At 39.3% G+C, this 25710-nt stretch overlaps 1 protein-coding gene across 2 annotated transcripts in view; it reads left to right on the top strand.

Annotated features, from left to right (window-relative positions):
• Positions 1-23586, top strand: part of CCDC168 (coiled-coil domain containing 168) — a 33192-nt gene extending 9606 nt beyond the window's left edge. The window contains exons 2-4 of one of the 2 annotated variants that reach the window (XM_081128336.1): positions 6868-6959; positions 7065-7097; positions 11083-23586. In XM_081128336.1, the coding sequence (XP_080984462.1) occupies positions 11247-22595 (11349 nt within the window). In that variant the 5' untranslated portion in view covers positions 6868-6959; positions 7065-7097; positions 11083-11246 and the 3' untranslated portion in view covers positions 22596-23586. The remainder of the gene's footprint in view (positions 1-6867; positions 6960-7064; positions 7098-11082) is intronic. The other variant, XM_081128335.1, reaches the window with a different exon arrangement.
• Positions 23587-25710: the final 2124 nt, after the last annotated feature.

Here is a 25710-nt window from a genome sequence, read left to right as displayed (position 1 = left end):
ATTCAAACTAATCTAGAGTGACGGCAGTTCTGTGGCTACCCGGGGATGTGGGTGGAGATGGCTGGATTACAAAGGAAGACACGCAAACTTGCGGAGGTGGTGGAAATGTTCATTATCTTGACTCTGGTGATGGTTTCCTGGGAGTACACATCTATCAAAACTTATCAAATTGCATATATATATATACACGCACACATAGAGTATACATTATTGTACTTCAGCTATGTCTTAATAAAGTTGGAGGAGGGGTGATAAAGAGGTAAAGCTTTCCTACTTCATTCTCCGTACTCCCTCACCAGGAGTAACCACGATCCAGAAGCTGCTGTGTATACTCTTCCCACTTATATTGTTACCACATAGACACACATATCCATAAACATTGTATAGGATTAACTGGCATGTTTTACAATTTTACACAATGTTTTATCAATAATATATTTTAAATTATAATTCATGTATTTGAGATTTATAAATATAGGCATATGTAACTTTACTTGTTTTGATTGCTGTATAATATTCCACAAGATAAATAACACATTTTTTTAAAAAACCTATTCTTTTGTTGATGGGTATTTAGATTGTTTCACCCAAGAGTACAAAGAGTCCCGTAAAAAGGTCTTCACTATAGCATTCTGTGTCATTTCAGAAAAGTTGGAATTTCTCAAGGGTTAATATGTGGAAGTGAAATTACTGTTCACTAGCTGAATTATGCTGATGGATTTTTTTGTGTGGTCAAATCATGCTTGTACCCTGGAATGGATCCTACATGACTATGACTTTCCGAAACAACCTGTGGCCAGGGAATCAAATCTCATTTATTATTCTAGACCTAGAGAGTCTTCAGTTGGAATCTCTAGATTAAACTCTCTATGAGGCTGCTTTTGGCTACAGGAATTTATCTTGCACTTTGTAAATTTAACTCTAATTAGCAAATCTGAAACAGAATGCCTCCACTGGTCACAACAGAGAGCAGGTTTCCATTATCAGAGTAATTCAACATCTCAGCTGTGCCAAAAGAGCCATATTCTTGGGCTTCTTTGTAGTTTCTCAGTACAGTAGATATAATCAAGTCTCCGTCTTCATTTGAATCAATTCAGGCTCTGTAAATTCAGAATATAAAATAGGTAATGAAATCTATATTCTTACCTTCCTAAAAACCACATAATATTGTTTCTCAGGTACCTTCTTACTACTGTATCTATTTCTAACACAGCAAGTACAGTAACAGCTGGGTTTAGATTTCCATTTCATAGTCATCAGCAGAGATTAGGTAAGATAGCTTTACAAAACTCCAGGCAGAAAGCCTTGCAGCCACTTAAGAAATTAGACCCAAGCTTAGCCTAGAGCTTTAGAATAGTTTAGAATGATTTTGACACATAGCCTAGTCCTTACTTCCTGCTGCTTCTAGAACTGGCTTTATGAATCCAACAGTGTTTGCAGGCTCCTTGAAGCAAGATCTATTATCGAGGCTCCATCCCACAGTTATAACAGCCTTAGGCAAACATTTGTTTTTTTACAAAAAGCATTTTCTACATAGTTTTATGGCAGTCCTCTGTCTGCTCTTTCCCCATTTTAGCTTTCTATTTGTATAGAAGGCACTTATTATAGATACTAAGGCATATATTTCATGAACAAACTACAACAATTTGGAAAGAAGCATCTCTAAAATTGTCAGTTTGTTTTTATGTATACACCTCAATCGATGTGTAGCTAAAAGAATTTACAACATTTCACAAAAAAGACATACAATATAGCAAGATATAGAAGACTGAACACCTCTCAAAGGTAGGACTGAGGTTAAAAGGTAAAATGTATGCCATCAAATCCTCTGTATTTGTAAGACAGAATAGCACTTTGGTTCCAAAACTTCTGGTTCTCTGTTGTCCTCTGACCTTCAACTCCCCTTTTTCCTAACCTCTTTCTTAGCTAACTTTTGCTGATCCTTCAATGAAACCTTTCTTGGTGCTTCCTAGATGGGTTCAGATGTCCCCAATACTTGCTTCCACAGGTCCTAGAGTCCAAGGAGTAGCTTCTAAAGAGTCTATGTGGTACAAAGAAGCTACTCAAATGTTTTCCAAATGATGAAAGAACGGCTGAATCCACATTTTTAGCAACATTCTCACAGCAAGGGCAGTCAACATAGTAGAGTAGGTAAATGTGGTAACGGCATCGTCCCACAACCATGTCAAAATTACAATTAAACCACAGAACAACCATCATTTAGAACCACCTGAAATCTAGCTGAACACAAGTCCTACAACTAAGGCATATAAAGAAGCCACATGGAGACTAGTAGGAGGGGCGGAGACACAGAATGAGCTGGTCCCTCACCCACATGTGATGGATAAAAATTGGGAGGGCTATCTCAGCTTTGGAGGTCCCGCCTGAGGAGCGAGGGGTCCCAGCCCCACACCAGGCCTCCCAGCCCAGGGTTCCAGTGTCAGGGAGAAAAGCTGCCATAACTTCTGGCTGTAAAAACCAGCAGGGATTGTGACTGAGTAAGACGGAAGGTGGCTGGAGCCCCAAGTGTTCCTTTAAAGGGCCCCTACATAGACTTACTCGGACTCACTCCCTCTGAGCTTCAGCACTGGGGCAGCAACTCAAAAGGCACCAAGGACATATGGGGATGAACTGAATTGTCTGGCATCAAGGCAAGATCTGGAGGGGTAGCTTTCTCCCAAACTAAAGTGCTAGCAGAGGCCGCTGTTCCTTTTCTGAACACTCCACCCACAGATCAGGCGGGTGGGTACCATACCTGAGTTTTCATCAACCTGGCCAACACCATTAACTCCACCCTAGTGATTCCCTGAGACCCCCCCACCCAACTTTCAGGACCACCCAAGCTGTTTCCAGGAGCTTTTTCATAAGAATGGCCTAACTTAGCTTATGCTTTAGACTTTCCTAAAATCTCACAAATAAGCAGCATCTAGCCTCTCCCTAACCCATACCACTCACTAAGTGGTTCCAGGCCTAGCACTAGTGGCAGCCAGCCTTCACTCTCAACTTGGCCTCTCCTGGGTACCTCTAAGCCCAGCACAAGTAGCAGCCATCTACAGATTGGTTTGCAGCTCATGCCAGGTGACCCCTAGCAGTAGACCTTGGCCTGAACTTCCCAGGAGGCCCCAGAGCCAGTGCACCTGGTAGATAACTTCAGACCACATCGAAGCACCACCCAACCACCTCCACAAGCAACATACTCAAGAGGTAGACTCAGTGGGCACCAGAGCTCTGCTGAGGTAAGTCTTGCTAAAGTAAGTCCTCCTCCTTGGGTTGAGCACCTGCACAGCTGACCCACCATGCTAATAGCAGCCAGTCCTTGCAGCCAATCAGCCTGGAGGCAAGTCCTTCCCATTGATGTGCCAATCGAAATCAAGGCTCAACTGTGATGGGAGGGTGTACACAGCCCACACAGGGTGGTGGGGAGGGGCACTCCTGGAGTGCCCAGCTCAGGTGAATGGGGAGGCTGTGCCACTGGACCCTACAAACACCTACTACATTAGGCCACTCTACCAAGCCCAGGAGACACAGCAGCTCTTCCTAATACATAGAAACAAACACAAGGAGGCTGCTAAAATGAAGAGACAAAGAAACATGTCCCAGATGAAAGAACAGAACAAACTCCAGTAAAAGAACTTAACAAAACGGAGACATGCAATCTATTAGAGGCAGAGTTCAAAATTGAGTTATAATGATGCTCAATGAACTTAAAGGAAGAGTAGTGGTTAGTGAGAACTTCAACAGCATAAAAAAGGACATGGAAACCATATAAAAGAACCAGTCAGAAATGAAAGTGACACTAACTGAAATGAAAAATAATTTACAGGGAATCAACCAGCAGAGTAGATGAAGCCAAGGATCAAATCAGCAATTTGGAATATGAGGAAGCAAAAAACACCCAATCAGAACAGCAAAAGGAGAAAAATCCAAAAAATGAGGTCAATGTAAGGAGCCTCTGGGACCACTTCAAGCATATCAACATATGCATCATGGGGGTGCTGGAAGGAAAAGAGAGAGAGCAAGAAATTAAAAACCTATTTGAAAAAGTAAATGACAGAAAACTTCTCTAATCTAATGAAGGGAAAGGACACACAAATCCAGGAAGCACAGAGGGCCCTAAAGAGGATGAACCCAAAGAGACCCACAACAAGACACATCATAATAACATTCAAAAGCTTAAAGACAAAGAGAGAATCTTAAAAGCAGCAAGAGCCTTGGCCAGTGTGGCTCAGTCGTTACAGCATCAGCCCTTGCACCGACAGGTCACAGGTTTGATTTCCGGTCAAGGGCACATACCTGGGTTGCAGGTTCAGTCCCCAGCCCTGGTCAGAGCTGGTGTGGGAGGTAACCAATCGATGTGTCTCTGTCACATTGATGTTTCTCTATCTCCCCCCCTCCCTTTCACTCTCTCTTAAAAAATCAATAGAAAAAATATCCTCGGGTGAGGGTTAACAACAACAACAAAGCAGCAAGAGAAAAGCAGTTAGTTACCTACAAGGAGCTACCATAAGGCTGTCAGCTGATTTCTCAACAGAAGCATTGCAGGCCAGAAGGGAGTGGCAAGAAATATTCAAAGTAATGAAAAACATGGAACTACAACCAAGGAGGAAGAGGCATTTTGGGGTTATAAATTCCTTAACATTTTAAATACATTTCTTTGTCCAATTTTCTATGGGAAAAAATTCACAACTTTCATCAAATCTCAAAAACAAAAAACAAACAGCAAGATCAAAAACCAATGAAAAGAAACCAATTAATGGTCTTTCCTTTATGTAATCCTCTATAAGTACATACTGTTCCTCTCAGGCAGTTTTTGCTCCACAAGGAGTGATAGTGAGTTTGACACTATGCATCCTGGCAAATACTTAAAGAGTATACTTATTGTAGGTTACCTACTAAGTGCAGAGATGCAGATTTAACAATACCTGGAAATGTGGTAGGGGGAGGGCAGATTTGACATTCTTTGTGAAACAAAAACAAAAGAAACACATGATACTTAAGGTCACTTTGCTCTCTCTCAGAAATGGTTGGCATTTCTGAAGTGACAGTGCCTAGATTCGCCTTAGGTGATGTGGAGTCCTTAGGATTCTCCTAAAAAAAATTCTGGGTCTCACTCTGAGATAAGGTGGGGAAATTAAAGCCTGACATGGTATGTATGATTCAAAAATGTTATTTCTAGTAGCACCTGAAGCATAATTCTACTGCACTTTTCACTCATTATAACGTTTTCTAAAAACATTACTGATTTCAGATTATATTTCATTTAATGTTTGATTAAATTTTGTTTCCAACAGAAAAATTCTAAAAGTGTCTTAGAATACTGTTGAAAAACTTACAGTGTATCCCTTACTTTGTCAACTGCCTTAATGACCAAGTAAACCTCTTGGAAGCATACGCTGGCACCTGGGACATCATGATCCTAAATTCCTTTTCCTCAGCGCAAAGTAGCCTACAGTTCTCAGTCATGTGTGGAAAACACTATAGTCGAAACCACTGATTGCCCCACTACCCAATCCTTGCTGATATTATAGCATTTCTTTAAGACCTTTTGTAGTACATTTTCCCCACATATACTCAGTTTTGTATCCAGTATTTTCCTCACATTTAATCTTGCCTCATCTCCCACACTAAAGCTCACCTAAGCCTTATCACTGGGAATGACTTCATCATGTTCCATCCACCACGTGGTGGATGTACCAAAATTTGCTAAACCATATGTTTCAACACTTTTTATATTACAAACACTGTGATCAAAACTTTCTGCATAGCTTTTAGGAAAAAATTGTTCACAAACATGTGCACACTTACATGTACACACACCCAAACAACATGCCTGAACACATTCAAAAACTGCATTAATATTTAATATCATCTGATTGAAAAATGGAAATATTCCATCAACACTTTCAGTCCCAAAGGGGGCAGGGATTTCTCATTCAATTAAAAATTTCTCATTTAATTAAAAATGTATACCCATTGTCAGAGATGAGTTAGCGCCCACCTCGGTGGGAGGGAGGCCCCCCTTTAAGAAGGGTACATTGTAATGGAAACAATCTGAAAAAAGTAATCAAGTCACCATATCTTCTTCTGTGTCTTGGGAAATTATTCTCTGCCTATGAACAGGGACTCAAGCTACAAAACTATACTTGATTTCAAGTTTTAGGAATATTAAAAAATAAAGTGAAATATAATTCTATCCAAAATTTTTTTAAAGTTTTCAGGAAAGGTCATCGGTTTACTGCAGGTACCCTAAAACACACATATGCCTAAATATCTGTATGAAGAACACATTCAAGAAGTCATGCTACCCACCTCCAAAAAACACATCTACAGTCTACAATTCACTGAGAAACTAAAAATGTACAGATAGGCAGCTTCATGTAAGTTACCAATATTACTATTATTAGTAGCAGCAGCAGCAGCAGAATTGTGTGTGTGTTTTTTGTGTGAAATGAAAGAGGATTGTTTAAGATTCTTAAGTAAAAAAAAAACTATGTATAACACCACACGTCTCACAAATGAACTTTCATTATTGCTAACATAAGTTGCTCTGAGCACAGTTAAATACCCATTATGACATGTACCTCACTTTATTTAGTCACTGCTGCCCTTGCTAAGACACCGACAGCATTGGGGATTTTTTTTTTCTGACAGTGTTGCATGTGGTTATGAGATGAGGAAGACTTCAGAGTGAGACGTTAATCTATTTCACCTAGAACAATGTCAAAGCTATTTTATTTATTTAAAAAGAGCTGTGACGGGTGGATTAGAAGATAATATGTTTTAGAAGATAATACTTATGGGACCTTCTAGAGTCCTGGACATCTCAGAATGCTTGAATACCAACCTTTTTTATTTTAATTTTTCCAGGAGTTATTTTCGAGATCGTGCGTATAAAGGTTTGTACATGGTTTCAGAAAAAGCTCGCACTTCCAGAAAAGGACAGTTCAGATGCCCAGAAGGTAAGAAAAAATGGTTCATTTTCTTCTCTCCTATTTTTCAAAATCACACATAAGAATAACATAAAACTGTGGAATTTTGACATTTTATTGTCTCCCTTGAAATAGAATGAAGACAGTTGCCTGAGAAGCAGAAATTTGGTAAACATTATACAATTTCTAATTTTAATATATATAAAGCTTGTTCAGCAAGCTTCTCTCATTGGTGCTCTGACTTTTTAAAATTTCCATTTATCTCCAGATTATGGGTCAATTCATTCATCTTCAGTAGAAAGGTGTTATATTTTGAAATTAAAGAAAACAGGTTGGTTTTGTTCTATTCAAAACTGAATTTACATCTGAATTCCAGAAAAGGGTTTATTCATAGGTATAGAGGACCACATCTGATCATCATCATTCACTCTAATAGTGATTTTATTTTATTTTTTATTTATTTTTAATTTTTTTAAAGTCTTTATTGATTTCAGAGAGAGGAAGGGAGAGGGAGAGAGAGAGAGAAACATCAGTGATGAGAGAGTCATTGATCGGCTGCCTCCTGCATGCCCCCGATTGGGGATCGAGCCCGCAACCCGGGCATGTGCCCTGACCGGGAATCAAACCCTGATCTCCTGGATCCTAGGTCGATGCTCAACTGCTGAGCCACGCCCGGCCGGACCCTAATAGTGATTTTAAAAGGTTGCTCAGTTCCAAGCTGTGTTAGTGGCTTTTCATATATTATTGAAATTATCCTTCCAGATAGGTAGTATTATTACTGTTTTTATAAATGAGGAAAAATACGCTTAGAGAGGTTAAGTGACTTCTCTACCCAACCTCTCTCTCTGATACACACAAAGTAGTAGAAATAACCAGTTTTGATAATTCAGTTGAGAAAATATTCACTTAGCGTTGCTATGAACCAGGCAAACCCTGAACTAGGTGCTGCAGGAGTGACATGAAAGGAATTTGTACAATCAGAATTCATCAGCATCTTCTAGATATGTCAGTGCTAGGGATTAAATTCTGACCACTGCTCTGGCCACTATCAGTAATTTAATAGTTTTCACCCAAATCCATCCAACAATCATTAGATATACAATGGACATTGTGTTTCGTGCTGGGATACCAACAATAAGATAGTCTCTGTTCTCAAAGAACTTCATTCCTACGGAGGAGACATGTACATGAAGGGTGATTGCCCTGCAGTATGTAACACAGTGATAGAAATATGATGAGAACATTTAGAAAATAACTAAGCCAGCATAGGGGTGTTGAAAATGGCTTCATGAGGAAGGTTATGCTGGAGGTGAATTTGAAAGGACAGGTGAAAATTGGCTAGAAAAAAAGACAGCATGTTAGGAAGATAAAAAAGGCATTTCAGGATGTGAGCAGAGGCAAGGAAATAAGAAACAGCAGGGTATGGGAAATAAATTATGATTGTTTCAGAGTGGCTGGAATGCTGAGATTGAGTCGCAGGGAGCAGTCGGAGATGAATGTGAAGAGGTAGGCAGGAGCCAGATCGGGGGGACTTCCTATACCATGTTAAGAAGCCTGGATTTTATTCCGCAGATCATTTGTAACCACCAAAGGTAGTTAAGTGTAGGAGTGACAAAGTTTTGGATTTCAGCTAGATCACTATTAGCTGTGTAGAAAACGAATCTGACAATTACTTGACTGTAGTCTAATTTCTTTCATTTGTCATGTATGAAGGGGCTTTATTCATTTAATGTAGTTGCTCTATTTTCATATTGGGTACTAGCAACTCTAGTTGTAAGGTGCGTGTCCTGGGAAGCAGTAACAATATCTGGAAGTATGGGTAGGTAGAATCCTGGGCAGGGCTAGTAGGGAACAGGAATGCCAGCGAAAACTAGAGCACTTCAGTAGTGCAATCAGAATAAGTGATTGTCCAGAAGTCAATCGGACAGACCAATAGTCAGTGTTTGAGAGATACAAGGGATAGGTGTGCACTGTATTGATGGTTCACATATATAGGTGCTCCTCAACTCATGACAGGATTACATTACGGTCAATCCATTTTAAGTTGAAATATCGTTATGCTAAAAATGCATTTAACACACCTACTGAACATCAAACATCATAGCTTAGCCTAGCCTGCCTTAAATGTACTAAGAACACTTACATTAGCCTGTAAGCTGGGCAAAATCTTCTAACACAAAGCCTATTTTATAATAAAGTGTTGACTATCTCATGTAGTTATGTTTATCACTTTCACACCATTGTAAAGTTAAAAAAATCATAAGTCGAACTCTAATAAGTCAGTGACTGTTTGTAATTAAAAACCAGAAGATCAATAGGCAAGAGAAGAAGCCACAGGAAGAAATGGGGAGATCATGATTGGGCTTTATAGGCCATGTCAAAGACAGTGGCTTTCACTCTGAGTAGCAATGGGGAATCATTGCAGAGTTTTGTCGAGGAGAATGGGGTGTTCAGTCTTATATTTTCAAAGGATTGTTCTGCTTATGTGTTGAGAAGAGGCCGTATTCAGTCAAGGGTCTAAGCAGATGGTAGACTAACTATTGCCAGTGATCCAAATGAGAGAAAGGTGACTTAAACCAGGGTAGTAGCAGTGGAGGTAGTGAGAAGTGGTTGGTTCAGGAAATACTTAGAAATGTAGAGCCAACAGGGTGTGGATGTGAGAGTGAGGAGGCAAAGATGCATCAATATTTTTGGCCTGAGCAAGTAGAAAGATGCAGTTGTCATTAACCAAGATGAAGAGAACTGTGGGTGGAGCAGGTTGTCATGGGGAGATCAGGAATTCTGTTTTGCATTTGTTGAATTTGAGATGTTGATTACACATGCAATAGAGATGCGAGTAAATAGTTTGGGAAAGGTGTCTAGTAGAGATAATAAGTTTGGAGAATTGGGGGCATATACAGTATTAAAAGCCACAAAAGAGGATGAGATTACAAAGCAACTGTAAGAAGAGAAAAGGGGGCATTTCAAAGAGGTCAGGAAGAAGAGGAGGAATCATCAAAGGCAACTGAGGAAAACCAGTGAGCTAGGAGGAAAACCAGGAGAATGTGACGGCAGGAAGCTCACCACATGGAGAGAAGGAAAGACTAATGGGGTATACAAAGAGTACAAGATAGGGTCGGACCAATACCCCCTATGAATATAGATGTAAAACACTCTACAAAATACCAGCAAACCAAATCCAGCAGCTGGGATTTTTTTCCTAGGAATGCAAGGTTGGCTCAACATAAAATTATCTAGCATTGTTTTATTATGTCTAAAAATCACAATATCACATCGTTGAAATATCTGTCTTGCATTTCAGCTTTTCTTTTTTTCCTGAAATGTGCAAATATTAAATATTTTTTGTCATATATTTTTGCTATTTGTTCCACTTTCCTAAGTGAACAGTCATATTCTTGTCCTGATGAAATTCTATCCTAATTATGTCTGGACACTGCTATAACTTGCTGGGGTCACTTGATTCCCCAGAATCCTTACCTATCCTACCTGAGTCAGTTAGGATATTTTCATTCTCCAGCAACAAAACCATGATTCAAACTGGCACACTAAGAAGAGAATTTATGATATTATATAATAGGAAATCCTGAGGTAGAATAGACTACAGAATTCATTGATACAGTGGCTCAACAACTTCATTAAGGTCCCATATCTCTCTATCTGCCTTTCTTGGTATTGGTTTTATCTTGAGGTGGATAGAAAGATGTCCACAAGAGTTCCAAAATCAGAGCATCAATGTCCAGAGGAAGTAAGAGGCCATTTCTTTCTGTGTCTTTCTTAGAAACTAAGGCAACTTTCTCCAGAAGTCCTTAAAAATCTGTGTTGTATGCTAGGAGTAGTTCATGCCCATTCCTAAACTGATAAACTGGAAATTATATTACTGTGTTAGATTTATCCTAATCATTTGAAGTAGAATGGATGTTGAAGAGTCCACATTCATGATCATTACTCTAACCCAAAATTTTGCTTTAGTAGTAAGGACAGACCTTGTAACCAAAGGAAACATGATACTAAAGGTAATGGGTAGGTGCATTAATCTGGGTGCTCCAGAGAAACAGAACCAATATAGTGTGTGTATGTGTGTGTATTCTCCCTCTATATGTATACTCTCTATATACTTTCTAAATATAATCTCTCTCTCTTTCTCTCTAAAAAGCAACTAGATTATTATTTTATGGGAAAAAGCTCAGTTACAAGATTTGCAAGTGACATCCCTGAAGTCTTCTGACTCTGTCAAGCTTTGTTTCTAAATCTAAAAGAACGAAAAACACATCAAAAATAGCAAGTAAGCAAATAACAGTGAGTTGCAGATATAGAACTATGAGGGGAAAAAAGCCATCAGTTTCACATCTGCTTCATGGCAGGCGGAGCAAGAAACTGCGATGCAATTTGAAAACAAAGATGAAAACTCCACAGCAAAAGAAAACTGCAACAGATGCATTTGGGGATGTCATTCACTCCAAAATGCCTATTTTGCCCAACAGCAAAATGAGTAGTATATTAAATGTGGAGACAGATATGCAAAGGAAAACAAGACTTGGTCATCCACAGCTAATGCAAGAGAAGTTGCCAAATGAACAAAAAGTATGTTGCCCAGATTCTATCAATATGTATAGTTTATCTAGCAGTGTGAAAGATGGGGAAGAGGGGGAAGGGGAATGCGAATCTCTACCAGCTTCAAAGAATAGCCAAAGCTTCATATTCAATAAATATCAGAAGGAGAATCATGAGCTTGTTAAAACAGATGAGGAACTGAAACAGCCAGGAAGTATAAAAATTCAGGTAAAACTACAAATACATTTTTCACAAGCTATTTCAGATTCTGCTTCATGCCCCATATTTGAGCAATTTCAATTTGGAAAGCCAGAGTGCTATGCTAGGTTTTCCTTTCCAAAGACAGGGGAAGCAAAGACTGATGAAATATTTTCTGCAAGGGAATGTGTTGTCCCATCTAATGCAAACCATCAAAGGGAACAGACTGGCAGTATTGAAAAGAAAGAGACAGAGACTTTGGGTTGCTGCATGTCTGCTTTTTCTACATCCAAAAGGAAGAGAAACTTCAAACAATATTCAGACATGAAAACTTTAGTGAAACCCAAGTGTGGAATTTTAAAAGCAAAGAAACCATCAATTTCATACATACTCAGTATTAAGGGTGGTGCTAGCCCAAACCATAGAAAACAATTGGGATGTAACTTGACAATGGATCAAGGTGAAAAAATGGCAGATAAAATGTATTCCTTCATGACTGTTACTCCTGACGCTGACATGCATAGCAAGATAGAAAGAGAAAAAGCAATGTTAGGAGAAAAAAGACTCAATTCTAAGCAAGTAGGGCAGGCGATATCACTACATGAAGGAAACGTTACTTCAGATGACACCAAAGAAACCAATCTTCAAGGTAAAGAGGAAGAAGGGAGTGAACAGGGGACATTATTAAAAGTAGTTCTACAACACAGCAACTGTTTCATATCCTGTTCAGGCCAGAGGGAGGAACTTGACCTTCACAAATCAGAAAATGAAGGAAGTGGGAAAATTCTGTTTGTTACGGAGCAAGACGTCCCACAACAAATGCAGCCTGCGGATGCAATACAGGTAGAGGAGCCAAAGAAAAACCACCAGACACAAAATAGCACAATACGTACAGCAAATTCAAAGCTTCCTCTTGTAAAGTCAAAGGAATCGCTAAGAAGTCAAATTTTAATTGATACAATGAAATGTGGTATCCCAAGTACTAGGAGCCATACAGGGAAACTGTATAGTCATGGTAAAGAGGAGAAGCCAGTGTTTAATAAAAATCAACAAGCAACTGTCCTGGAGTCACTGGATGTCTCCACACGTGATCCTCCTGAATCTAAATTGCAGAGAAAGGCATTTACATGTACAGCTTTAAAAAGTAAAATGAGTTCCAAGTGTGTAATTATGAAGGCGAGAAAGACACCAATTTCACTGATATTTAATATCCCAGGGAATGGTTGTCTAAGAAATTTACCTTCGAAGACACTGAAATCAAGGATTATTGACTTTTTAGTTTATATAAAGTACTCTGAGGAGCTGGAAGATCTTACTGCAGAGAGAAAGGAAAGATTAGCACAAGAATTACCAGCAAAGACGCTGGAGTCTTTGGATTTATCCACACTTGCTTTACCTACATCAAAGAGTAAGTACTTAAAATGTACAGGCAAGGGAAGTAAAATGAGTTCCAAATGTGTAACTTTGAAGGCAAAGAATGCACCGATTTCCAAGACATTTAGTATCACAAAACATGGTACTCCAAGAAATAGAAGGCAATTCAAATGCAATTTCAAAGTCATGATGCAAAAAAATATACCTGTGGCAGATATAATCCTAAATGCTATTTCCTCTGCCATGCTTATTTCACTTGACATGAATGTGAAGAATGAAATAAAAGTAGAGACAGATGAGCCATGGAAAATGAGATTCAGTCATGAACTACAACAGCAAGAGCAATCCCCAGGTGGAGAGAGAGGCTGGTGTGCCAATTCCAGTGATAAGATGGGCAGTGCCTCAGAAAGCATGAAGAAAGTCCAAGTCCAAGGTGGAGAAGCAGCCCTTTGGAATGCTCAGCCCTTCAGTTTTAATGCTTATAAAATGAAGGAGCCTCACTTTATACACTCAGGTCTAGAACTGATGAACTCATCAAGGAAAAAAATCCCAGAATCACTTACCACCAATCAGGAGCTGCAGCAACAAACACTTTTCAGACAATATGTATTACGCTATATTTTTCACTCTATTTTGAGTTTACTTCCATTTGAGAAACAACCAAAAAGAACAAAAACACAACCAGGATTAAAGGATATAAGGAGTCCAAAGATTTTATCTCCAATGCCAGGGAAATCAATTGGTGAATCTTTAATTGATACAGCACAGAGTGGCATCCCATTTGAAAAAAGCCCTAGGAAGGAACTTGCTCATTCTAGTCCAGAGAAAGACAGAAGGTTACGAAAGGATTTACCAGCAAGAACCCAAGAGTTTTCTTATTTCTCCATGCCAGCTTCATATGATTTTACAGGGCAGAGAAATACAGCACAAATCTCTAAGTCTAGAACTGGGGAAGCACAGATGGTTTTAAAGACAATCAATATGACCAGGTCTGGTGACCTTAGCCATGGAGAGCAACAGGATCACATCTTGGAAAACATGGCCAATGAAATATCTATAGGTAGGTCAAATATGTTTATAAACACCTTTCATTCATCCACACTTGTCTCACCTGCCATCAAAGGGCATAAGAGTGTAAAGTCAAAGAAAGGCCCATTAAGGAAAAAGAGTAGCATTAAAAGATGTTCGGAACGAGGTGAAGAGGAGCACAATGAAGGGAAAAGACTATGTACATATTCCTGTAATAAGTGGGGTTCCTCCCCAACCACATTAGAATCAAGATGGCAGAATGCAAAGCATAAAGAGGACAATGAGATGTTATCCAGAGCAGGTCCACCATTTCTGAATAGTATGGGACCTAGACAAGATCAAAATATGCTTATTGCACAGCAAGAAGCACAGCGACAAGCACTGGTCTCAGAAAACATATCAGAATCAGTTTGTTCTCCACTGATGATTCCATTTCAAACTGAAAAGCTACGGAAGAATCTCCCACCCCAAAAGGACATACTACATAGAACAGGTGAAAAGATTTCATGTCCAAAATCAGGGAAATCAATGTTCGATTATCTTTTAATGGATGAAAAAGAGTATAGTATGTTATCTGATGGGAACCCTCCAAGGAAGCTGGATGTTCACAGTGCAGTTTCCCTGAAGGGTGAAGAAGAAAAGGAATGCTCAGAAGCTCAACAAGTAATAAAATACAGAGTTGATCAAAAGATCCCACCTACCAGGTCAGGGAACTCAGTGCTTGGAGTTGCATGTGATGAAAGCTCTAGAAGGAAAGCGGGTGGTTGTATGGCCAAGAAATGTGAAGAACTGCAAAGAGACTTACTACCAAGGTCCACAACATCTGTTTTATCTGATTCTAAAAGGCAGAAAGAGGTATTCAAATCTACAGAAAGAAAAAATGTTACAGGTCCCATAAGTGTAACCATGAGGGCAAAGAAGCCTCTTTGTTCACAGACCTTCACTCTCATTGAGTATGGTAACCTACACTATAGAAAGGAACAGGGATGTGACTCAATAAAAGACAAGCAACAACATCAAAGTCTAGCTAACGCGTGTTCATCTCCCACTCCTTTGTCAACTGGTCACGAAATAGATGTTGAAATGTGTAGAACACTCAAAGCAGAGACAGATCAACACAGAGTAAAATTAAAGAACTCTATCTCCCTAAAGCTAGAGAAATCACCATGTTACCGGGGAGCAGAGAAGGCCAATTCCACTGATACACAAAACAGATCAAGCTACACAACGAAAATGAACATGTGGCAGAACAAGGAAGAGGTTGGAGTGGACACAATAAGTCCCATGCTCCCCAAACATCAGGAACAAAAGACTCAGGGAAGGAAGGATGGATCGGGTGTGCCTCTGACCCCATCTTCTACTTCATTACCATCTCTCCCTGTCCTCAGACTAGACGAAAAAATGCAGACAACATCAGCTGCAGGGGAGATAGTATATAGGGAGCCAGTTAGTGGTGATATCTTGAAAAATGCTCAAAACAACAAACTACATATGCCCCAGAAAGAAGAGAGGAACAGGGGAAAGACAGTAGCTGTGAGAGGTATGACACATACTGCAGATGTAAGTGTGAAGTCAAAGAAGTCGCCTCCTCCCTGTACACTCCATAGAACAGAATTGCATGTAAACATTGGGGGTCAAGGACAGAAGATACGTGAAGGTCAAGGTACACCACCTGGTTCAGTGCTAAGAAACGTTCATGTTTCCAAACCTCCAACCAACCTTAAGCTGGATAAAGATACACAAGTAGGTGAAGAAGAGCTTGGAATTGAAAGACCACTTCTATTTTCACGAACTATCTCAGCATTATCGGATGCAGAGAAAATAGAAAATACAGAGACAATCGGTGGTGATGTAAGAAAAAGAAAACAACACCTGTCACAGAAAGAAAAGGGCAGAGAACAAAACAGAGCCAAGATTTACAAAGACTGGCTTGAAATTACAGGATTCTCTACTTCACAATTACAGCTCCCTGAGTCCTCAGGTGCAGGGAACATCAAATATGCAGATTTCAGGGAAGGTATTAACTCATGTAATACAATAAGAAATGCTAATCAACATATACCATATAAAGATGCAATGGACCGAGTAAAAATTGAAGGGAAAGGTAGAATACTCCCCCAGATTTTAACTTTGCGAATACAGACATGCCCACTTACAAATCTACTCAGCAGGAAGAGACTACTTTTGAATATTAAAGAGCAAGTGAAAGATGTGCAGAAACACAAACGTCAGCCAGGAATGGTTCTGGGGAAAGCCTGTGCTTCCTTCCCTTCTCCATCTCACCTGAAACAGGACACTAGAATGAATGAAAAGAAAGACACCCCACGAACAATACAACCCCATTTTCTGCCATTAAAGATGCAGCATTTATCCAATTGGGGCAGAAAAGGAGGTATTAAGTCACTTAAAGGTTATATGTTGAAGGAAAAGGTTAGATTCAAAGCAGATAGTGAAGACAAAATGTGCTCAATACACATGGATCTGAAGGCAAAGAAATTACCACCATGTACATATTCCTATAATAAATGGAGAACCTCCAAAAACACATTAGAATCAAGATGGCAGAATAGAAAGGATAACGAGGACAATGAGATGATATCCAGAGCCAGTCCACTATTGCTGAATAGTATGGGATGTGGAAATTTTCCACATATGCTTATTGCACAGCAAGAAGCACAGCGACAAGCACTGGTCTCAGAAAACATATCAGAATCAGTTTGTTCTCCACTGATGATTCCATTTCGAACTGAAAAGCTATGGAAGAATCTCCCACCACAAAAATACATACTACATAGGATAGGTGAAAAGATTTTATGTCCAAACTCAGGGAAATCGATGTTCGATTATCTTTTAATTGATGAAAAAGAGTATAGTATGTTATCTGATGGGAACCCTCCAAGGAAGCTGGATGTTCACAGTGCAGTTTCCCTGAAGGGTGAAGAAGAAAAGGAATGCTCAGAAGCTCAAAAAGTAATAAAATACAGAGTTGATCAAAAGATCCCACCTACCAGGTCAGGGAACTCAGTGCTTGGAGTTGCATGTGATGAAAGCTCTAGAAGGAAAGCGGGTGGTCGTATGGCCAAGAAATGTGAAGAACTGCAAAGAGACTTACTACCAAGGTCCACAACATCTGTTTTATCTGATTCTAAAAGGCAGAAAGAGGTATTCAAATCTACAGAAAGAAAAAATGTTACAGGTCCCATAAGTGTAACCATGAGGGCAAAGAAGCCTCTTTGTTCACAGACCTTCACTCTCACTGAGTATGGTAACCTACACTATAGAAAGGAACAGGGATGTGACTCAATAAAAGACAAGCAACAACATCAAAGTCTAGCTAATGCGTGTTCATCTCCCACTCCTTTGTCAACTGGTCACGAAATAGATGTTGAAATGTGTAGAACACTCAAAGCAGAGACAGATCAACACAGAGTAAAATCACAGAACTCTGTCTCTCTAAATCTAGAGAAATCACCATGTCACTGGGGAGCAGAGAAGGCCAATTCCACTGATACACAAAACAGATCAAGCTACACAACGAAAATGAATATGCAGCAGAACAAGGAAGAGGTTGAAGTGAACAAGATAAGCCCCATGCTCCCCAAACATCAGGAACAAACAACTCAGGGAAGGAAGGATGGACCAGGTGTGCCTCTGACCCCATCTTCTACTTCATTACCATCTCTCCCTGTCCTCAGACTGGACAAACAAACGCAGACAACATTAACTGCAGGGGAGATAGTACATACGGAGCCAATTAGTGGTGATACTGTGAAAAATGTTCAAAACAAACTACATATGCCCCAGAAAGAAGAGAGGAACAGGGGAAAGACAGTAGCTGTGAGAGGAATGACACATACTGCAGATGTAAGTGTGAAGTCAAAGAAGTCGCCTCCTCCCTGTACACTCCATAGAACAGAATTGCATGTGAATATTGGGGGTCAAGGGCAGAAGATACGTGAAGGCCAAGGTACACCACCTGGTTCAGTGCTAAGAAACGTTCATGTTTCCAAACCTCCAACCAACCTTAAGCTGGATAAAGATACACAAGTAGGTGAAGAAGAGCTTGGAATTGAAAGACCACTTCTATTTTCACGAACTGTCTCAGCATTATCGGATGCAGAGAAAATAGAAAATACAGAGACAATCGGTGGTGATGTAAGAAAAAGAAAACAACACCTGTCACAGAAAGAAAAGGGCAGAGACCAAAACAGAATCAAGATTTACAAAGACTGGCTTGAAATTACAGGATTCTCTACTTCACAATTACAGCTCCCTGAGTCCTCAGGTGCAGGGAACATCAAATATGCAGATTTCAGGGAAGGTATTAGCTCATGTAATACAATAATAAAAGCTAACCAACATATGTCATACACAGACACAAAGGACAGAGTAAAAACAGAAGATGGAAAAGCTGGAATACATTCCAAAATAATGACTTTCAGATTAGAAACATTCCCACTTACCCATCCACTTAGTAGGAAGAGACTACCTTTGAATATTAAAGAGCAAGTGAAAGATGTGCAGAAAAACAAAGGCCAGCTAGGAATGGTTCTGAGGAAAGCCTGTGCTTCCTTCCCTTCTCCATCTCACCTGAAACGGGACACTAGAATGAATGAAAAGAAAGACACCCCACGAACAACACAACCCCATTTTCCACCATTAAAGATTCAGGATTCATCAAATTCAAGCAAGAAAACAAATACTAAGTCATTTGAAGGCTATATGTTAAACAAAAAGGATAGACCTAAAATAGATATTGAAGACAAAACACACCCAAGGTCCACGGATCTGAAAGTAAAGGAATTACCAGTTCCACATATACTCAATACCAAAGAACTGCAGTGTAAAATTAAAGAGCAAAAGAGGAAGTTACAGGAAGATAGCAATAAACTAGTTATGAATATCAAAAACATTTGTGCTTCTTTGGTTACTCTACCCTATCTTAACTTTGACACAGCAGAAGGAGAGGGGTACATGATAACAATTGCAAAGGAGCCTCTTCCACAACTACAGTCCAAAGAATCATCAGATGCAGGGAAAATAGTACATGCAGAAACAACTGATGGAGAACTTTCCACTGATGTAAAAGAATTGAAAGAACACACGCTTCAGGAAGAAGAAAAGAATGGAGAGAGAAACATGGATATGAATAGTATAGTGGATCCCAATGATATGTATTTGAATACAAAGAAATCACCTATTTTGCTAATATATAATCAAAGTGACCTTCAGAGGAAATCTAAAGAGCAAGAGGGAAAGGTTCAGAAAGTTACCTGTGAGCCAGCTGGTGTAATGCTGACTAAGACTTGTACTTCTAGCTCACCCCCACTACAGCTTAACATGAATATCAGAATCATGGAAAGGAGCATGCCAGCATTAACAAGACCCTTTGTTTCCACAGTAAACTTTCAGGAATCATCAGATTCTCAGCAAGTCGTATATGTACAGCCAATTATTCCTGATATTTTAATCACTTCACAAGAAGGAAGGCGACGAATGCCACAGGACAAGCAAGGGGTTGCAGTGAAGACGAAAAATCTCACGTCCCCCAAACATCAAGAAAAGAAGATGCAAGGAAGTAAAGATAAAAGGGAAGTAAAAATGCAGGAAAGTAAAGAGGTTGACTTTAACAAACCAAAGAAAATAGCCTTGCAGAATGAGGATGCCTCAGGAGAAGTTATCAGGAGTCTCTCTAGTTCTGTGATGAATCCATCTCAGGCTGAAGAAACGGTAGAATCTGAGACAAACCTAGAAAGAAAAAAGAGAATCTGTCTTTGTAAATTCCAGGAGAAATCACCAAATGCTAGTGAAATTCTTAAGAAGGACAAGTCAAGCGTTGTACAAAGAGAAGGCCAGAATGTTACAAATGTAGTTCCAGAAGACTCCCAGCCCCTCATGGTGGACCAACAACAAATGCAAAAACTTCCTAGTGTCAGATCAGAAGAAAACCTCAGCAGTGAAGTAAATAAAATAAATCTAACTCCACAAACAGAAGAAAGGGTTGTTCCAGGGCATGATATCTCAAGGATGGTAAAAGAACCTGACTTGCTTATAATCGAGCAAGAAGAAAAGGCACCAGAACCCGTTCTGACACCCACAGAGTGTCCATACATGTGTGAAGATCCAAAGGAAAATGTGGAAACCCAAATGAAAAGCATGCTAAGTACGACTATTTCCCACCCAGGAGCAGGAGAATCACAACAGGAGACTCAGCCGATCGATACGAGGGAGGGTACCTCACCGCCTGAGCCTAGGGGCCAGAGTGAGCCCATACAGGACACAGCCACACAGGAGGTCCCTCAACAAAACACTTTTTCAGGAACTGTACCCATACTACCCCAAGTTCAAAGTAATGAAATAGAAATAGTGGCCAATAGGACAAGTGAAGAAAGTTTACTTCCTCTTTATGATGCAATTAAAAATGTCCTCGAATCCCAGATAAAAACTATGATCCAAGACAAAGTTTGTGCTGATAAACTAGGAGAAAAAACTCATCCTGATGATTGGAAGCCACCACCTTTTGCAGGGAGTCCAGATATAACACCCACAACAATACATCCTAAATTTCAGCCAAAACCCATTTTAGAATCAAAAGCACTCGAGATAAAACTTAATCTGATACCCAAGACAGCAAAACAATCCTCCCAAAAGTTAGACTTGTATTCAAAACAGACTATTTCAGAAGATAACAGTCAGAGGCTCTATCCAAGACATAAAAAAATGAGCTTTTTATCTCTAGAAGGGATTGATACTATCAAACTTAATTTAAAACACAAACACCAAAAAGATTCACCTCATATCAGCTGTATGAAGACACTGACTGTCAATGTTTCAAGTGGCAGCAAGGAGATCATTACAGAGTTGAAGAGTATTAGAAAGCTAGAAAGTGGAGCATCTTCAGTGACTTCTGCTAATAAAAGGCCCCTGTCTCAAATTCTCCAAAACTACTCAGTGGAACAAAAAGACAAACTCCTCATACACTTTTCTATGAAAACGCTGGAGACCCAAATGAAAGCCTTTCCCAGAATTGTCAGAGAATCTTACTCAATGGCCAATACTCAAGAGAGAAAGAAACCTTTAGCTAAATGTATTCATTCTGGTGTCAAAGTACCAAAACAAAACAAAATAATTTCGTTAGGTTTTGAGGAAAAATCTCTTCATCAAATAGAACTAGATTTACAAAGCAAATACCTTGGTTTTCTCCTGGGGCTTCCGGTCAAAAGTATGATCCCTAAGCCAAATACACTTCCCAAACATATTCTTAAGTTAAAGACAGTTTCAGTGTGTAAAAAAGTAGATAATTGTGGAGAAAGTAGTAATCTTTCAATTGATACAGAGCTGTTAGAGCAACATATCTCTTTCAAAAAGCAAAGTCCCCATGAAAACTCATCATTGATCAGGAGATTCCTGGAGCCCACCCATATGTGTGCTGTTGACTCTCAACATGGAACAGCGCAGAAAGACACTAGGGTTCTTTCAGTGTTAGAACCTCATGAAACTCCAGAAAAAGATAAACATCACGTATGGTTTCGAGAAACGGATGCATATGAATCTTTTGATTTAAAGACTCAGGAAAATGCTGCTAGCTTAGCTGATTACCATTCAATTCAGATTTCTCAAGATTTTACTGGTAGTCCCATAGATATTGAGAATTCAGCTGACTTGGAGAGATGCTCAGCTATTGAAGTACGTGAGAGTAGAGAAAGTATGTTTTTAGAAGCCAACCCTTATTTAAATCAGGAATCAGAAAACATTCTATTTGAATTTCGGAAAGGCATTCCTTTGGAAAATCTTTACAAGATGAAACAAATCAAAACTGATTCGAAACAATTTTACAGTGATAATTCAGGTTCTCATCATGTTAGAGACTGTAGAAATCCTTCCTCAGTTGTAACACTGCCTTCCTATGAATCCCACAGCAGCGGAAAATATAGGTCATCCCCCAAAGTGCAGTCTCCTGACTGGTTGTGTCACAGTTCACTAAGTACTGTGGAGGTTCCATTTAAATTCAGTGAAGAGAAGCTTTCATGGATTACAAGAAACAGAAGATACTCTTTAGCTCCCTTAACAGAATCAAATATTAAACTGCATCTTGCAAAAAGCCAAGACAAACCTCACAGGCATCCAGAAAGAAATAAGGCAGACTCTGATTTATTTAGAAACAATGTTCATTTGGACTGCTATCACAGTTATACACAGAGTAAAGCGAAACGCACAAGAGAGAAGAAAGTGCATGATTATGAGTCAGAAAGAGATTATTTTCCAAGCAAACGTAAGTCAGCATCAAAACCTCATCAAGAGAATATCAGCTTCCATTATGAAAGAAAACAAAACCAGCCATTTTTTTATGCCTGTGTACCAGCAGACTCACTGGAGATTATACCCCAAACCATTCGCTGGACAATCCCCAAAAAAACTTTAAGGAAGAGAAACTTCAGAGCTCCCCTAGTGGCAAAGATTTCAAGTTCTTTCCATATGTGGAGTTTGCCCAAAAAGTTGGGGGGTCACTCTTAGCGTCCTTCAACCCCGTTTGAATTGATATGACCATATCTAGATTCACCTGAAGTACAAAGCTGGATGTGATTGTGCTATTCTGTGAAAAATAAAATCATATAAAGTCAAATGGTTTCTTCATGAAGTATTATCTAAACTGACCTATTTTATTTCTGCAGTAGATTTGCACAGCTGTCCTGGGATGGGAAAGCAGGTGACTTTGGGATTGGTCCTACCATGCATGAGATCTCCCCTTAGTTTTCCCTGCCTCCTCATCATCCCAAGAGGAGAGGACCACAGACACGGAAGCCCTCTCCCCACCACACACCAATGACTGAAGGGTGAATTGGAGGAAATGTAGCCTATAAATGAGATTGAGAGAGAATGACCAGAAAGTTAGGAGAGCATAGAGATTGAAGGGAGAGTTTCAAATAGCGGTGAGAGTTCAACAGTGTCAAATGTCACACAATGCAGGGGTAAGTACTGGTTGTGAGAACCGAGATCCCTCTGATGGCTTTATCCCCATACCTGACCTGAATTGGAACCCACAGCAGCTCGATGACCTGTACTGGATTGCCACCTGCCATCGCCAGGATACCAGATGGCCTCCGGACCTCACTCCAGAGCATCTGTCACTGCTGAGCACATCCTCCAGGAGGGGCAGGAAGCCATCCTGCAGGGCTGCCAAGAGACCACCTCCTAGTGTTCCTGTGCTACCTGCCCTATTACCACTTGCACGCCTACTTCACTGCCCTGGGCTTCCAGGCTCAGGGTGGAGCTGGCTCACCTGATGGCAGAGGTGACTGTGAACCTGGAGTGTGATCTGGAGCCCTACAGGCAGTGCACCCTCACCTTCGCCCTCAAGGCTGATGACCCTCTGCTGCCCTCACAAAAGTGTGGGATTGGGGATGGGGATGGGGGTGCGGGCAGAGGGTTTTTTAGCACCTAGTGAATTTTTTAAAAATGTATTTTATACTGGCTTATTCCCAGTATGTTAATAAAGTATTGGCCTCATTTGAAAAAAATCTTTTGGCTCGTAAAAATTCTATAATGTCTTATTATGGCAATGCCAAGACAAATGATAGTTTTCATACCACCTTGCATTCATGCTAGGGATAACAATTCTTCCTCTATTCTAAATGCTATTTGATCTTTTTAAAACATGTATTTACTGTGCTTGGACTATTTGGACATGCTTAATAAAATAAATTATAGCCCTGGCAGGTGTGGCTCAGTTGGTTTCAATCTCACATCAATGTTTCCCTCTCTTCTCTTTCTGTCTCTCCCACCTTCCTCTAAGATCAATACAAAAATTATAAAACATTCCCATTTTGAATTAAACAATTTACACACCTTTAATTTTAGTAATAGAAATAGTGAAATTTTTTTACATAACCACTGTAACAATAACACTTTAACTCCTCAAGAAATGAAAAAGTGAAATGTCTTACCATAAATGATAGAAAGGGACTGAGTGATTAGTTCTTGTATTGCAAAGAACTAGCACTGAGATATCAAATGTCTATCTGATGACAGAAAAATATTACAAAATTTTGAATACAAAATTAGATATGAAAGGGCCTATTTAGAGTAAGAAAAGAAATCAATATAAGTTTCAAATTTTGTAAAGCTGAACAAACCCTAGCCATCCTGAGTCCAGAAAAAGGGTTTTTATGAACTGCATATTTTCATGTGCTTATTTGCTATCAGTATATTTTCTTTGGTAACCTGTGTTCAAATCTCTTGTGCATTTTTAAAAAATATATATGTTTATTGATTTTAGAAAGAGGGAAGGAGAGGGATAGAGAGAAAGAAACATCAATGATGAGAGACAGTCATTCATCGGCTGCCTCCTGCACACCCCCTACTGGGACCCAGCCCGAAACCCAGGCATGTGCTCTGACCGGGAATTGAACCATGACCACCTGGTTCATGGGTCGACGTGCAACCACTGAGCAACACCAGTCAGGCCTTTTGTGCATTTTTTATTTGGTTATTTTCTTATTGAATTTTAAGAGTTGCATTTTGTAGAACTGGATATAAATCCTTTATCAGCTATTTGCTTTGCAAATATGTTCTGTCATTCAGTGGGTGGTATTTATACCTTACAAAGAACAGAAAATTTTCATTTCAATAAAATCTAATGGATCAATATTCTTTTTTAATCTATCATGTTTTTGGTGCTATATATAAGAAAAATATCTTCTCACATATTTTTAAAATTTTTATTTATTGTGTTTTAGAGCGATAGGAAGGGACAGAGAGAGAGAAGCATCGATTTGTTGTTCCACCCATTTACGCATTCACTGGTTGCTTCTTGTATGTGCCCTGACTGGAATTGAACCCGCAACCTTGGTGCATCAGGATGATGCTCTAACCAACTGAGCTACCCAGCCAGGGCCTCTTATATTTTCTCCTAAAATTTCTTATGTTTTACAGTTAAGTCTATGATACATTTTTACTTTACTTTTGTATATGGATCAATTTTATTGTTTTACATATTGATAAACAATTGTTCCAGCACCATTTGTTGAAAAGACTACTGTCTCCTCTGACTTTCTTTATACATGTATCAAAACTTAATGGGCCGTATATCTGTGGACCTGTTTCTGGCCTCTCTGTTTTATTCCATTGATATGTTTGTCTATCTTAATGTCAACCAACACTACACTGTCTATATTACTGTAGTTTATAAGAAGTCTTGAATCAGGTAGTATAAGTCCTCGTTTGTTTACAAAGTTATTTTGACTATTCTAGGGCTTTTGCATTTCAGTATGAAATTTAGAATAAGCTTATCAAGTTCTACAAAGAGGCCCACTGGGAATTTGATTGAGATTGCATTGAACAATAGATTAGATGAGAAGTGACATCTTAATAATATTGTTTTTCATTAATAAACATGTTACAGCAGGTCCTCATATAATATCATTTTATTCAATGTATATTTGTTATAACACTGATGAGATGCCTAAGGAATGTAACTCTTCTTTTTATCAATTAGCCTATGGTAAAATTGGTTTCCTTATACCTATCAATGATGTCAAGTGAGGACTTACTGTATGTCTCATCATTTATTTAGGTTTTAATTTCTCTTAGCAATGTTTTATAGTTTTCATATAACAGGACTTTCACATCT

Source organism: Miniopterus schreibersii, assembly GCF_964146895.1.
Source record: "Miniopterus schreibersii genome assembly, chromosome: 2".
NCBI lineage: Eukaryota > Metazoa > Chordata > Mammalia > Chiroptera > Miniopteridae > Miniopterus > Miniopterus schreibersii.
The sequence above is the reverse complement of the archived record's forward strand: the minus strand, read 5'-3'. Positions and strand labels throughout refer to the sequence as shown.